At 40.0% G+C, this 16,528-nt stretch overlaps 1 protein-coding gene across 8 annotated transcripts in view; it reads right to left on the bottom strand.

Moving 5' to 3' along the window:
- The window catches only part of DOK5 (docking protein 5), a 42,877-nt gene that overhangs the window by 11,017 nt on the left and 15,332 nt on the right, over window positions 1-16,528 (bottom strand). For 6 of the 8 annotated variants that reach the window (XM_040575967.1, XM_040575968.1, XM_040575965.1 and 3 more), the window contains exon 2: window positions 10,487-10,594. The exons of 1 other annotated variant lie outside the window; for it this stretch is intronic. In XM_040575967.1, the coding sequence (XP_040431901.1) occupies window positions 10,487-10,594 (108 nt within the window). Of the gene's footprint in view, window positions 1-6,115; window positions 6,133-10,486; window positions 10,595-16,528 lie in introns of those variants that run through there. One more of the 8 variants, XM_040575972.1, reaches the window with a different exon arrangement.

Below are 16,528 nucleotides of genomic sequence, written 5' to 3'. Positions count from 1 at the left end.
AGCTTTCATCGTGGAGGACAAAACTGGTGAAAAGCTGTTGTCTAAACTATTTTTGATGGAAAGTTGATGATTTGTTAGAATGGTCCACTAAAAATTTTTTTTAGTAATTAGAAAGCTTTTTAGCTTTAAAGATTCACAAAATAAATTCACAGACTTGTCGACACAGATTTCTGTTAATTGGTTGCCAAAAACTGATTGGAAAAGTATCTTTCACTCCAAGAAAAATGAGCATATATATATATAGTATGCAGCTTTAATGAATACCTACTATAGTTCCTTCACATTTCTCTGACATTCAGTTTTCACGCTCACCCCCATAAATAACATTCCTAAATTTGACTGAGGATAAATTCTTCATTATTTAAATTCGTTATAATACGAAGGCTAATACTCCAACATGGAATCAGGAAGCTATATTTAAATATTCATTATTAGAAAATGTTTCGCTGATTCTTTTACATGGTAAGGACTGAACGGAGTAGGAATTTAACAAAAACATTCCAAAGCTGTAACCTGCAACTTAACAACTTCATTACTTTTGTCTCAGTAGTTGTGCGGAATAGTCTTCTATCAAACGGCATCATCTCTAAACAAAGAAATGCAGCAACTGTCTTAGCTGAAAGATTCAGGAACTGCAAAGAGATATCAGTGTTGTAGGGTCCAGCAAAAGAGACTGTTTCTCTAAAGGACCTTGGGTTAACCAGCACACTCATTTTATCTCTCTGACCCTTCATCCTAAAAGTCACTTTCTCCTTGGAGTCCATTTATTCCTTCCAGCACAGGAGTACATACAGTCAAAAATCACAGTTTCAAGCAAGACCCTGAAAAGGTAATCTGTGTATGGAAGGGACGGCAGTCATTGAGCAACCAAATAAAAATAAGCAACACACCCAATGTCACCAAATTCACTCTGTGTGCAGTAGCAAAAGGAATAACAAATGAAAGAAACATTCTGTAGGGAACACACCAACCTTCTCCATAGCTGCCAAATTTCGAACTCAGGTTTTTCTAGCCTCTGGGCTCAAAATTTTGAGAAGTTCAAAATTTTGAGAAGTGTCAAAACTGAAACTTCTTGATTGTACTTAATTTCGCATGAGGATTTTTTACTCTTCCAGGAAATCCTATGATGGAAGCACATCCCCCAGTGCTAACAAGACACTGACAAACTCATTGCTAAATATGACAAATCTGTCATAGCTTATTCCTATCATACTCAGGCACATGACAGGTCAAGCACAAATTGCCAGCTGCCAGGTTCAGCTCTCTCGTCCTTCCCATTTGCCAAGAAAATATGCAAATACAAGAGGAAAAAAAAATGTCTTTTTCATTCAGGACAATAACTACTCTGACATTTATACTGAGCACATTTACATTTTCTGCAAGCGGACACACTAATGAAATTGGTACCAGTGACACAGTACCTATGAACACAAAAGTTAGCAAAAGCAGAATTTGGCCATACATTTTGGTAACGAATCATTTAATTACCTAGGATTTGTCCTAACTGAAAGCTCATTTCTTAAAAATCAGTTGCCTAACACTCCCGCTGCTGGATATCACAGTAATTGTCTCTAGTGTGATGAATCCTGAGGATGCAGCGGCAGGGCTCAGTGAGATGAAGAAAGGTTTATACCAGAGGGGAAACAGAAAACTGCCTTGCCGTTTCAGGAGACAGAAGTCCTTTGGCCCGCTAGGAGGCTCAGAGGGACCAGCTGGTTTCCTACTGCCCATGCTCCCCATCAGCCCCTGGGGCTACGCAGGGCATGTTGCCCCTCAGCCCCAGGCAGCCTGGCAAGGGAGGCAAAGCACACTGGGCTGCGTGGGATGCTGCTGGCTCTTGCACAGTGCTGGGAAAGGAAAAACAAACAAACCAACCAAACAGTATCACTAATGACCCTGTCTTCAGTCTGAGTCATGCACCTCTGGGCCAGATGGGAGCAGTTCAAAACACTGCTGGGAATGCAAGAAGGACAAGATTAGAGCATTTGCTGTCAGTGGACACTAAAGGAGAGTCATTTCTGATCCCATCTTCTTTTACTATGGCTCCACCCCAATCTCCAGCTCACCCCTACATACCCAAAGACTCTTGGCCTTGTACACCTTTGCTTATGTCTGTGACGTATCTATGCAGCAGCTCCTGGACTGCAACATCTCTGAACCCGGCCACCGGGACTGAGATATTCTCCTGCCAATATCTCATATACCTGCACCTGCCCTCTGGTCTATGGCTTCACATCAGCAGCTGCTGGTCATTCCAATTTGGCCATTCCAATAAGATCCACTCAGCACATGGAGTAGAACAGAAGCCACAGCCATATCTAGCAACCACAAATTTTCTTTTGCTTTAGTTCTCCCAGTCAAGAAAATCACACCACATTACACAGAAGCTCCTCCTTCATCCCATAGCCCACAACAGCAGACATTTCTCCTCTCCCTGCGTGAGGACAGTCAATTTATGCTATAATCACTTCAAGGGACCACTAAGGAGTTATCCATAACTCAAGGCGAATAGAAGCACGAGGGCAGATGTCTTGACCAGAAGACAGCATAACACCCAACTGGATTCTCCTTTAGAAATGACTAAATATAGAATTGTGAATATAATGGCCTCATTGTTTTGGAGCCGAGAATAGCAATATTTTTATCCTTCTTATAAAATCCCCTGACAGGCCAGGTAGTTACAAAGAAGTACTTTCCTACAGTAATCTCAAAGGCAGAGTAATATATTCCAATAGAGATTTTCCAAGATGCAGCTCATGCTTGAAATCCCAAAGTTCATCCTTCTGAACACAAAAATTTATTTTCGTTTGATTATGCCTTCTCCTACTTGCTCTTCACTCCCTCTAACCACACTGTGTTATGAGGCAGACAATGCAGATTACTGGAGACATTACTTATCCCTTATACATTGCCTTCACAGTATTCACAGAGGTCTATTTTTGCTTTTCTGAGGTATCAACCAGCAGTTTATTCATCTTTCTAAGGGAAAACTGTCTCTGCGTTAACATGAGGCAGAGGATGAAAACAAAGAGCCCACGAGCGTGCCGCTGACTGTGGCGTCTGCGCGGGCCCAACTCAGACTGAGGGGCTTGTCCCTGGCCTGCAGGGTGGGCATGTGGGGAAGGAAGAAAGGAAGAAGGGGTGCAGAGACAGGACTGAAGCCATACCCTGAAAAACAGCTAAATTATATATGGAATTTTTTTATATTGTTTCAAGGCTCTAACTCAGGGCTCTTCCTCATCACTTTGTCCCTAACTCTAAGTGCTATGTGCTGGGATAGGTGAAGAGGCAAAGGAGACCAACCCAGTGTAAGCCCGCACACTACAGACAGGTGTGGTAAGTCAGTGCCTTCAGGAATCACCTCATGTACTGTGTGAATGCAGAGTGACTGTACTGAAAAGCACTGCTGCCATGTACCACAAACACATTCCTCCTGAGAGCTCTGGCTCACAGCCTAGTCAAATAAAATTGCAGGTGATTGCATCCCTTGAGTGATATCCTGAAGATGTACTGAAACCAATAGCGTTGTGTCATTAATTTCACTTATCATCAAATCATTTGTAACTCATGTTTTAGCCATGAACTGGGAGAAAGGGTATTTATATTTGGAGAACTGCTAGCTACAACAATCAGCAGCCTGGGGATTATTTTGTGCTGCACTGACTGCTTCAGAGCTCTTGCATAATGGCATTTCACACCACATGATCTGAAAGTCTTCACATACATCTGAAAACCTCGTGATGGCACTTGTTTCTGTAGAACTTCACGGGCTGAGACCAAAACATCTCCCTCAAGCGTGAGGGACAGGCAGGCCTCAAGTCTGACCTCTGCCCAGCTCCAAATATCTACAGTGACATGCACATAGTTTTGTCTCTTCTCGGCTGGTTTCAGACCAAGGTTTTCTGCAGTACATGATTTAGCACGCACAAAGAACAACAGATGGACAAATGTGGATCTCTAGGAACCCTTCTGAAGGCTATGGCACAAGTGATAGCATCCAGACAAATTCAGTGTTTTGGCTCATGCATGCTTTAGGTCCTGGATACAACCCTGTGGCACCTGATTTTTATGGCTGGCAAAAACAGTCAGTAAGCAGCTGCTCTCTCCTCCTTTTGGGGGCTGAGCTGCTGGAGTTGTCTTCACCTTTCAGAGGTACTCTGAAACAGTACCAGCCCCTTCTTGCAAGACCCATCTTCAGCCAAGAAGCTGTTCCTGCTGCCAAGGCTCAACAGTGCACCTGTGCTCCTGAGGGAGAGCTTGTCTAAAGATCAGTTGTTATTTGACCTGCTGTGTCACCCAGCAAGGTGCTGCAAAATGTCATCATTATCCCAGGTGCCTAAATAGCTTCCCTGTTGCTCACACTTATGCAACAGATGGTTCAAATTGTCTGGCACATATGCACCAAATTCACACTAAGTGGCAGGCTGCTAACATCCCCTCCGCTGAGCTTTTGGAAAGGAGTCAGAAACAGACACCAAACACCTGCAAGTATTCGAGGCTGAAGTTTTATTTTTTTGCATTTTTGAAATAACTCTCCTCCTGCTAGGCTATTGCAAAAGAATGTTTTCCTAGTTAAATACATGTTTGTTTTATTTGTCTGAGATTAGTAAGTAGAGTACCTTCCCTTCCATACTTCTACCTTCCTCTTTACTTTCAGGACTCTTTTACATTAAGATGAAAATCCATATAACTGAAGTACATTTGATCAGATTAAAAACTAAAATACTTGTAGAGCTGCGTGGTAAGAGTCCTGAATCAGGCTCAGGGATTAATCATTCATTTCTCAACCAACAGTACAGACAGAGCTTCACCCTGACCAGATACACTCAAGTAAAAATTCTTCTGTTCCCTTCTAAAACATGCCAGACACACAGTTGACTAAAAAGGATCTTAGCAGCACTGCGAATTCAAATGACTGTTTGAATTAGGACATAATTCTCAAATATGTGTAGCCTTTCAGAACAGAACACAAGGGATCATATTTATTGCCTACACAACTGCCACATTCAATGGTTTGCAAGTATCTCATGTTTTAATCGTAATTAAGGACTTTATGCTTCTGTCTCAGCTTGCTGGAAACTCACTCAGTGAGGGCTGCAGACAGAATGCTTCCCGGGACACCCCAGGGAATATTTAGTGGTAAATGCTGCTGCACTAATTCCAGCCCAGCCCTGTTTATGATGCAAGATTGGCCTGTGCACATCTAACTTACTACATATACATACTAAAATTTTATAGAGAGATTATATATACGTATAAAATCTACAGCCATGCCTGTATCTCCATTTATTCAGTGGGAAAATCTCTAGTTTAGAAAAGCTGCTAGTTTTCACTTGTTCAGGTACAGGATTGCACACACCCCACCATACCCCACTGTATTCCAACGCTGCCTTTTTGAAGAAATTGAAGACAGAAACAACTCCCAGCTCTAGGGATTCAGTTTTTACCACCGCTCTCAGAAGCTGCTCCTTACCTCAGCAGAGCAGAGGAGCTGTACACAATACCCATGGCTGCTGGTGACCAGCTTTCTGTCCTCGTCCTCCCCTCTGACACATACCCGCCCCCCAGACTTGTGCTGAGCCTTGCTGCATGGCATTACAGTGAAGATACCAAAATACCCTGACAAGTTGCTTTAATTCTTTTAAAGCCTCAAACCAGACATTTCATTCATAGTAAGTGATAGCATTCATTAAAATAAATGTTTAACAGCCAGTTATAAGTAGAGTGGTCATACTTTAAACGTTTAATTTGCTACTGGTACAGTTTTGCATTAGCAAGCCTGGAAAACAATTACAAATTACACAATTCAATTTTCCAAATGGATTATTCCATAACTAGACAGAACGACTGTTTAAATTGCTTCTGCTGTTTCAAGGCAAGATTAATACAATCGGATTAAAACTTAGACCCCCTCGAGGAATCAGTGTATTCCTGTCAGCAGTATGCAATTAGTTGGTTTTGTATTGGAATATTAAGGATTCTTCTGGCACATTTCAAAATCCAAACTCACTTGGAGAAAGAAGAATTTCTTCATATCCCCAATATTATTTTGCTAAAGCATATGGTAATTTGTGGATGATTGTTTATATTTACCAAATGAAAACTAGACAATTACCTGAAAGGCAATTCTCTGCCCAGATTTTGTAGCCCGGATCCTAATTATTTTCATTCCCTTGTGGGTCCAAAATGAATTAAGTGGGCAATTTGCTTTGTGTATGCAAATTTCCAGTTCACTTCCTAAGCTACAGATGACTGTTCTCAGATGACCTGTATTTTAGTACGCTTTAACCTTTCCATGTTTAAAAAAAAAAAAGAAAAAGAATGACGTTAGAAAGTATAAAAAGGTCAGTATTACACAAAAGGTATTATTTCTTTTGTTGCTTCAAAGTTCCCTGGACAATGACTTTGCCAACTAAGTAAAAGTCTTGATACTTTAGATCACATTTAATAAGAGAGCCAGATATAGATGGGCTTAACTTATAATGACTGGAATGTTTTACATAAAAATAGATGTCTTACATACATATATGATTTCTAAGGAAGCATATACCCTGACAAGCAAAAGTTAAAATAATTTAAGAGGTGAACGTCCAAACCAACTGGACCTGAAGTAATGAATGAATTTCCTTTGTTCTAAAATGTACCTCTCAAACCTAATTGTTATCAACCCTCCAGATGCGTTAGAGTCCTCAGACTACTGGTATGGCAATGGAATGATGATAGCAATGCAAAAAAAATCTTTCCCCCATAAAGTGAGTTGAGGAAGGCACCAGCCATGGGGCAGGGAGAAGAAGTGGCATCACATCAGCAAGATGTGAGTGGCAAGAATATCAAAATTCAGCCTCCGGCACAGGGCTGCAGAGCAGGACACAGAAATCACATGTCCAGATATGAACAACTTGGACCCCCTGGTATGACAGAAACACTGCTGAGCTTGTGACCCAGGCTTCAAATGGGTAAGGGAGAAATCTCGACTCAATAAAGTTGACAAGATGATGTACATCCCAGCCTGTGCCTACTCCGAATCAGTGACTGGTACTGCCATAGTGCCAGAACAAATGCCCCAGACCCCTTCCACTAATAAATTGAAGTAATATTTGCACTTTAATTCATCACAGAAAAAAGCAACGAAATGAAACAATTTAACACTTCAGTGAAAGAGGCAGGTGCTATTGAAATATTAGCTGCATTCATCATTTTTCATTTTTTACCCGTTACAGTTTGATGATGGATTAAACCCTTCCAGAGATTGATGGGGTGAGCAAGGGCTCCTCAGTTTTCTAGATTTGATGTTGCTTTCAACAGCATTTGAGAACTACTTTAGAACCCAAGTAGGACGTTAACGACTATATTTCTGAAACATTGGTAATCTGTTAGTAAGGTTTTCCTCTTACACCATCATCTATCAGACTGAACTACATTCATCCTTAAATTCATTAGCAGCAGCTTTTGACACAGCGACACTTGGCATGTTAACAGGACTGCCTGGGCTCCTCATTTTTAGGATTAATTTTGTCAGAGATGCTAAGAAGCAGCCTTCTGTCCAAAACTGACAGAATTAGTATAGTCACCAATAGGCTCTGCACACCACCAAGCTATTAGAGCAGCTGCTCTTGCTGACCAGCTGTACGTAAAGACAATAGCAGTGACTATTCTGGACCCCCGTATGGTGTCATGAGCACCAAAGTCCCATTAATATGATACATCAGGAAGAGGTGAGAAATAATGTTAATTGAAGACTGCCATATTAATTTTTTGTTTGATTTTTAATCATTAACTATGCTTTTTACAAGACCTAGTTCAACTACAGTGCAACACAGAGCAGCAGTGACACGTTCTCCTCCTCCAACGCCTCATATTTAAAACTGCTGGAAGTTGCATCCTTCATCACCTTAAAATTTCACACATTTACAAAGCTTTTAAAAAAGAGAAAGTCATTTTAAGCCATGTGTATTCTTCGTAAGTTAACACATTTTAGCCAGAAAATACTAATATTCATTAACTTCAAGTAAGGTTTGTTAAAAATAAGCAGGACCTGAAAACTTTTATAGCTGATGACTCTAGAACTAGACATCCTCAGTTTCCACCACAGTGGAAAAAAAAATGGGGACACCGCAAAGGCCCATTGCCAAATAGCAACTCTGCAGAAGGACCAACCCACCGCCCTGAGCAATCACACTTGAACAGCTCTGCTTGGTTAGCACCGTTTCATTTACAGCCTGCCCAGAAGAGCACTAAGTGTGGAGAGCAAACACTGGTGGCATTGCTCCCAGACCAGCTCACAGGAACAGCCACCTCGCTGCCAGTCCTCCTGCACCCCAGGGGCTCCCAGCAAGCTCACCCGCAGGCTGACGCGGTGCTGGGAAGAGACACCTCTCCATTTCCTACACGAGGCTGGCAGAAACCTCAGCATTGTGTGCTGTTAGATCTGCATACCCAGGACCTGAAGTAGACAGAATCTTAGGGGAAGGGCTCAGAGTGACTGAAGCTGGCAATCTAGCTCAGCAAGTCCAAAACAAAATGTGTGTGTATATATTTTATTTATATATATATATACACATATATATATACACACACATATACATATATATATACATACACGCTCAGACTGATCATCTCAGGTATTTTCAGCACAAGACTCAGACTCCAAGACACCATCTCCCACACACACACACACAAAAAAGGCAACTTACAAAGTAACCTATTAATTCACTCTACCTGGAAACAATATTCTTGGGAGCAAACACTGCATTCAAGCAACATACATTCAAGTGTGTTTTACTCTTCCAACAGAAGTTTCTCTGCTTACTTCCGCTCAAGACATTTAGGTTGTGGCCTTCATCCTAAAGCAAGCCCTAGATTGGGCTAAATTCTGATAAAAAGCACTTGGCTGAGGTTAGGTGCAAAACATGATATTTTAAAGATGTCTTATGCTTTGACAACGTTTCTCAAACCTTCAGCCAAGACTAGGGTTTGCTACAATACCTATTAATAGTACAGATCCAGCTATGTATTGTTTCAGAACTTTCAGATTTTGAAAGCTATAAGTACAAACTTTACAGCTACTAAAATAAACAATGAATTCCCAGGGAATGGCTATGGAGTTTGATCATTGTTTATTCCTGTTAAATAAGCTAACAGAGAACTCCAGATATAGAAGCAGCAGTAGTTGAACATTGACTTAACTATAGGCTAAGCTAAAAGGTAATGGGACTTTCATGGTGCTTTGGTCTGCTGGTCCAGATGCAGGAAACTGCTGTTACTTTACACATGTGACAAATAAGCAATCACCTACACTACATATCTTCTTGAAAGAAAAAAAAATGTCTGATTTAGACTCCTCTTGGATTTCATATCCATTACCTAATCTGAACCTCAAGCCAGTGAGTGCTGCTGATATATTGCATTAATACAACGGAGGAAATACAGATTTGCATCAATAATTGACAGAACTGTACTAATATAAATGCAATGTTTCACACAGCTGAAAATTGTCTTATACACACTATGCAACCCTCTCACACATCAAATGAAAAAATACACTTCTCATTACTTTTGAAAGTTCCTTAATAAAAATTTGAATGAAGTATTTCTGGGCATGACATACTACAAATAGCCACAGGTTTTATGATCAATCAATTACAAATTACATGGCATGTAGACAGACAAGTCTTGAGTTCAGATTCAGTATTCCCTCAAGATTTCCTCCTAAACGTACGTCAAAGTGAATAAGTGCAGATCAGCCTCAAGCTGAGTTGTGCTCACTGACTCCTACCAATTTATGCACATAATTCCTAATCTTCTAATATATTAAGCTTTTGCCAACAATGATTATAAATTAAAGGCTTTCTCATTTTCATCTCTGTGCCCAGAAGAATTACACATGTAAAGTCTCAGATGAATATGAAATGTGCACAGAACTCCAGAGAAGTGATTTGAGGGAAAACTACATTCTTTTTAATACCAATGAATTTAGCAAAGGTTTTCACATCACTGTTCACTGTCTGCACAAGATAGATTTGCATGTTGCCCATCATTTCTGTATCTGTATAATGTCTTCCCACAAATGCAAAATCCAAGTAAAATGGGAACATCTAAGCACATGGCTTTTTTGAACTCACATGTTACTGTGCACGTTTGTTACTGTAATTATGAGGAGTAGTCACTCTGAAGTATTTCAGATCTGATTTTAAAGGAGAAATGATCAAGATGAGGAGAGGAAAGGTCATCTTCTCCAAAAATAGTCATTTTCCATTACCTTAGCAAGATGTTTGCTACAGAGCAGGAAAGCGAATGCTTAGTCTGCCTCTGCTTTACCAAATGAAGGAACATACCAATAGGTTTAGAACCTTGATCATTAAAAAAAAGTAAAACCTTGATTGCTTAAAAAAAAAAATCAGGCCAATTAATATGTGACAACTTCAGATTTTGCTGCTGATTGTATGCAAAAACAAGTCTGAGAAATAAACATATAATCAAGCCTTACCTTGTGATAGCATCTAAAGTAAGCAGCTCGTTCATCTGAGAATTTCTCCAGCCTCTTTGGCCCTTTGCTTGAAGCTTTTTTGAATACTAACCAGCATCTCTGGTAAATCTAGAAACACAAGAGAGTAAACTCGGCATCTCCAATGACTTGAATATCACTAATATTTGCATAGAAGTTAGACTCATAAATCAGATGCTGCTCTGGAGCTAAAATTAATGGCTTTCAGTAGCTTAGAAAAAAACTAAGATCAAGCTAACGGACAGTTACATCATATTTCTTTTGAATTACAATACAATCACAAATTCTTATTACGACAATGGATGCTTGCATGAAAGGTGCTAACAGAGCGAGCTGTAATCATCGTGCTTATACATGCAGGGCTTTCTAGGAAGCATTTTTTTCAAAATAAAGTTTTTTTCAACACTTTTCCATGTTAATTTGTTACTGGTTGAAGTCTTCTGTGCTTAAGACGGACATGAGGAAAGCTCAACATGTAGGAGTGTACCTTCCACCAGATCAGTGCAATAGATAAAGCTATATGTGTATACAGTACATAAAAGAGTAAGGGTGGTTACACAGGGAGAAAGAACTGAATTACTGGCTAATGAAGGCGACAGAACATTTAACTGTAGAACCAAGAATTCCGACAAGTGACATTTTGTTTTCAAGGTTCAGCTATTTAAATTCAAGTCACTCAGGACAGATTCTGTCTGTGCAGAGTGGTTTAAAAAAAAAAAAAAAACTTTTCCGCACCTGGAGCATTACACCAATTCATTTCTCAAACTTCTGCCCCCATTTCTTTCAGTCTTCCCACCTAGTCCTTAACTGTGCTGCACTTTCTATCATTCTGTTACATTCAAAACTTAGATAACATACTGTCTGCACAGGGGAAAAAAAAAAAAATTTAAACCTTGCCAACTGTTCACAGCCTACATTTAATCAGTAATTCAAAAGTAACACCTGGTAAATTAGAAATAAAACTGCCACTAAAATTAGTGTGATTTCAAACAAAAAAATTGATCAGCCATTATCAAGTAGTGCACAGCTCTGGCAGAGCTCCAGGCTAGCACAAATGGACTGCTCAGTGATGAGATCCATCAAAACGTCTCACTGCCTCCAACTAAGTCAGCACCCAACATGCAACCAGCAAACAAGGTAACTCCATCCTTTAATCCTTTGATGGGTTTCTAACCAATGCATTCAGCACAAAACAATTACGCCCATGAAAAGTAGCTATAACTAAGTAGCTGTGCATGAAAATGATTGCTAGTTGACCAGTTGTGCTTCTTTCACTGGCTTTTAGCTGTTTCTACAAAGCTGTTCAGGGAACCATATTATTCCCCCCAGCTTTATTATTCTGCCGTGCATGTGGACACTCATACTCCTTGCCCACTTGGCTGCAGAAGCATTTAGCATATGGACAGGCTGCTCTGATGCCAGGCACCAGCTGAACCTATCAAGACTTTCTTCCAGTTTTCCAGATTATTGGCCAGTCAACATGTCCTGTTTAATGCAAGGGTTTGAATTGAATTATTCAAGAATTACTAGACACTGACCAAAATGAGAGCTTACTACCAAAAATTCAGATAGGTATCCACTTCTACTGGAAGATACTTTTCTAGGTTTGCCTTCTGAGAAAATCTTGTTTGACGTGCCCAGATAATCTCAGCACATCTGACAATAAAAGTTTTCCAACCCTCCCTCCCACAAAGTTCTTCAAAAGTTTGAAGACTCAGACCTTTTGCTTTCCAAAAACCTACAGTTTTAAAGTTTAGCAATTAGTGAACAGAATGCTTTAGTAATTTGTCACTATACAAACATGAGGATAAGAAATACAACATGATGATGTCCTACTCAGACAATTTGCACTCAGTATCACCTCTTTGGGCCAGTAAGCATCTCAAAGCTGTGGCTGCAACATAGAGCTCAGCAGCACATGGAATTAGACACCAAACAAGAACAATCTTCTATAAAAACACAGAAGTAGAGCTTTGTTCTGCCTTCGGTCAGGTACGAAACCAGGACAGTTATCGCCTTTCCAAATGCCACAGGGAACATAAGTACCATTAACATCCAACTCCACTCAAGCATGGTTGGTGACTATACATTGGTGCTACTGGAATTTGTTACCGTAGTTCAACAATGACTAACCCGAGACTAATTCTTGGATTTAGATCAGGATCATGGCACAGCTGGGAGGGGAAAAAAAATCACACCAACTGTTACATGTAAGCACCTCCAAGGATGCAAACGCCAAATCATCCTCCAATATAAATACTGAGCTTTTGAGTTGTGGTTCTGCTCTCATATTACAACAGTTCTCTATCATAATACAATATGCTAGTGCCTTTAGGACAAAGTCATCCCAACCCAAATAATCACATCTATGAAGAATAAATGTCATTCATAATGCTAACTTGAGTAAACTGGAGGAAAATCAGGTCATAAAGGTTCCTCCTCTGAACTTCGTCCTCTTTCAGTACCAGAGAATCAGGTCTCTCTCCCTGTGGCGTCTCTAGGCTAAAGTAAGGCCAAGAGCATTCGTGTTCTGTACTGCCAGGTTAAGGTGTTAAGCTGCTTTTTTGGTCCTAGATTAGGAAAAACACTTAATGTGAACTGCAGTTATGTATATAAAGATGGCTGAGGCTCACATCCCTCTGAATTTATCCTCTACTATTCATACTGTACCGCACAGAAAATAAAAAGCTTCTTTTTGCATTTAAGAGTGGCATTCTCATCAGAAGAGTTATTCCCCAAAGAACGGGGTAGTTGATGAGAGAAGACGTACATGGCTTGCAGCTAAGAATTAATCGCATAGGTACTGAAATGCAATTAGTTAGGTGAGCCATTAACAGACCACCTGCGTAATCAGAAAGACTCCATTGCCCAGTTAATACTATTGCTATATTACTACTGCATCTTATCCAATGTTACATTTGCACTAAAAATGCTTGCTAAGAATGAAGCATTGCTTACACAGCTAGCTCAACACCAGCAGGAAGCTTGCCTAGGGTTTTCAAGGGATAAGCTGTAACAATGAATCCTCAGTTCCCATCCATTTTATGCAGCCAGTCACTTTGTCTAAGGAATCGTCATTACTCATATGCCATACATCTGCCTCTTTCCAGACTGAAAAATTTAATTGTATGTTTGCATAGTACCTGACCGTGCAATTTGGTGGCACAAATAGGGTTCCTGGATGTTAAATTAATAGAAAGACATTTAAGTCTCTCACAAGAAGAGTTTTCAATTCTCCAAAATGATACAAAGAAATACTAGAAACATCAATAGCCTCTGTTAGACCTTCTTTGCACCACTGACTTCGCTGTGATTCATCCGTCACTAGAGCTTTCTCCAGTATTTCCAGCAACAAAACATATACCATTATTCAATGTTGTGGAAAAAAGTACGACAAGGTAAAGCATTTAGAGACAGCACTCAAATACAGCTATATACTGGACTGTAATAGTAGCTAAAACTAGTATAAAGCATTTTGATTTTATTAAAGGTAATGCACAAATTTTGCCTGAATATATATTTTGGTATTTCATTAATATAAGTGATCTGATTGTTAACTCTTGCCTGCTGAGCTTATGTAAACAAATTCAAAAAGAAGATGCATCCATTCACTTAAAACCTGCATAGTATTTCATTTTTGAAGATGCTGAGATAATTGCTATCAACAACCTATATTATCACTGTATCATTTCTATGCCCCCATGGCATGAATACCTTGCAGGTGAACAGCCAGCACTATCTTAACTGAGCATAAACTTCATAATACCCTAAAGCTCTAGAAATAACAAATCCGGCAGCATTTGCCTAGAAGCACTGAAAGCCCTTCAATGCAGTCAACACAATGAAGAGCTGATGATGTGCCCGAGACAGAGAGCTAATCATAAATCCTGTTATGAGCATATACAGAGCAAGTAATTAGGTCCTTGATGGCATCACGATCAAGTAAGTGTCTGAAACTTGTCAGTATTTCTTCAGGTTGACAACAGCACATGAACTGTTTAGGTTGTTAGTGCTGTTTTGACAGCAACAACAAGAACCGGCCCCAAATCCTCTCAGGTGTCTATTCAGCCATGAATACTTAGCTCACTTACCCCTCGAATCAACATTTCCACTACTACTACATGAATAGGAATTAGTTGAAAATACTGCTGCAATTACTTCCACCCCAAACACTTGGGCTGACAGTGATTAGATAATCCAAACAGCAAATCAGGATCTGATGTGCTCAGAGGGAACAGCAATAGCTGTCATTTGCATAACACCAAAAACTTCCACAGCTCTCCCTGCAAGATCTTCCAAGAAGCAGGACCTGAAGTTTAATTCAAGCAGCCAAAATTAGCATCTCCTTCCTATGGCCTCTTCTGAAAATTTCAGCCTCCAACATCCCATTGAGCGGACAATAACACAAAACATGAGGGAAATAATTTGGCTGTTTATGAAGTGGATCATCTGAAACCATACAGGAGATCTAACATGCATGTCCAAGGTCACATCAAATCAGTTCTATTTGAGGCTCCAAGGATCATCTGACATAAATCATTACCACAACCGAAGTCAAAGAACGAGTGACTTCAAAAGAATGATGCAATCTGAGTATTTGGATCCCTGCCTCTCAGTGCTATGCCTTGGAAACCAGGCAGGATTGCTTGGCTGTCCTCATGCTCCTTCAGCTGCTGGAAATACACTGTGAAGCAAAGGAGCTATTAACCCCAGCTGGAACTGGTCAGCATCTGGCTGACTGTAGTGGAAAAATTTCTTTTGACTTTCCCAAGTTTCATGGTTCAGATGTGGTTTGAGAATACTCTCATGCAGAGATGGAAACTGAAACCAGAGGCCTGCTGCCCTACGTGAAGGCCCAAACCACTGGTCTGTCCTGGAAGTGTGACGAGAGAGAGTGGGTGTGAGGAGAGAGCACTCTGTCTTCACCGCCTCCAAACTGACCAGAGAAGCAAGGCTAAAGAACCAGATTTGAGTTCCTAAAATGCCATTTTTTTTTATTACACAAAGAACAAATTATTCTACACAAGAAATAAGTCTCTGAATTCAGCAACTAAAATTTACATTTTGGTCCAAGCCAACTTTAAAGCAACTTTATCCCACCCCTCAGTATTTTGTTCAGCAACATACTTTAAGTTTCTGCAAATAGCCTTCCCCCAAATTTCTAAATATTTGGCTATTTTTCATGCCTTGGGGCAGAGGACTTTAACACTGGCTACTTTTAAAAACTAAGCTGAGGAACTGCATGCCTTCCAGTTCACTAAGGCAAAGCAAGAGTATTTTCCCTTGGACCAAATGATACCCTGCCTTCTTTGTTATTTAACAGGGATATAGAAGTCAGGGACAGTAGTACAAAGTCTCATCTGGCAAATTGTTCTTTTGCAAACAAGAAGTGAGCCTTCAGGGAAAGCCGCCCTATTTTATTTGTGCTGTTTTTTCTGGTCTGCCCTAAAACAAATTCCAATGAGTTACATTTATAGGGACCCTGAACTTGTGGTCAAGTAAACACAAACCTGGCTTTTTTTAAAAAGAGCTGGATTAAAGTGCTATCAAGCAGCTTGGGATGACTATCAGAAAGCCTGGACTATTGCCAGGAACTTGTCTTTTATGACTCTGATAACCTGTAGAAATAGCAAACGTAGCAAAGGCACAGTACAATAACAAGACGTTTCTCACAGTACATTCTCAATATTTCTGTAGGAAAAAAATGCTGTCACTTTATCCAAGGCCAGTAGATAGCTCACCCACTGAAGTACCTCAGCTGCATATGGAAAGTCATCTGAATGTTTGTGATGAACTTTGCCAGGGAGTCTCCACTAGACTTAGTTCTAGATAAAAGAACCCTTCCAACAGGGTCATACAGAAAATTAGCCAGGTAGTATTAAACTATTTGGAACTTAATTCCTGTATTTAAATAAATGTATTAATATTTCACTTTTAATTCAAACTATGGTAAAGAGCCCTGACGTAGAATTCCTAGCCAGAAGCAAATTTTGAGACTGGTCCTAGAGCTTTGCTTTGCATCAA

This window comes from Cygnus olor, chromosome 16, assembly GCF_009769625.2.
Source record: "Cygnus olor isolate bCygOlo1 chromosome 16, bCygOlo1.pri.v2, whole genome shotgun sequence".
Lineage (NCBI taxonomy): Eukaryota > Metazoa > Chordata > Aves > Anseriformes > Anatidae > Cygnus > Cygnus olor.
Note: the sequence above shows the minus strand (reverse complement) of the source record. Positions and strands in the feature narration are given on the sequence as shown.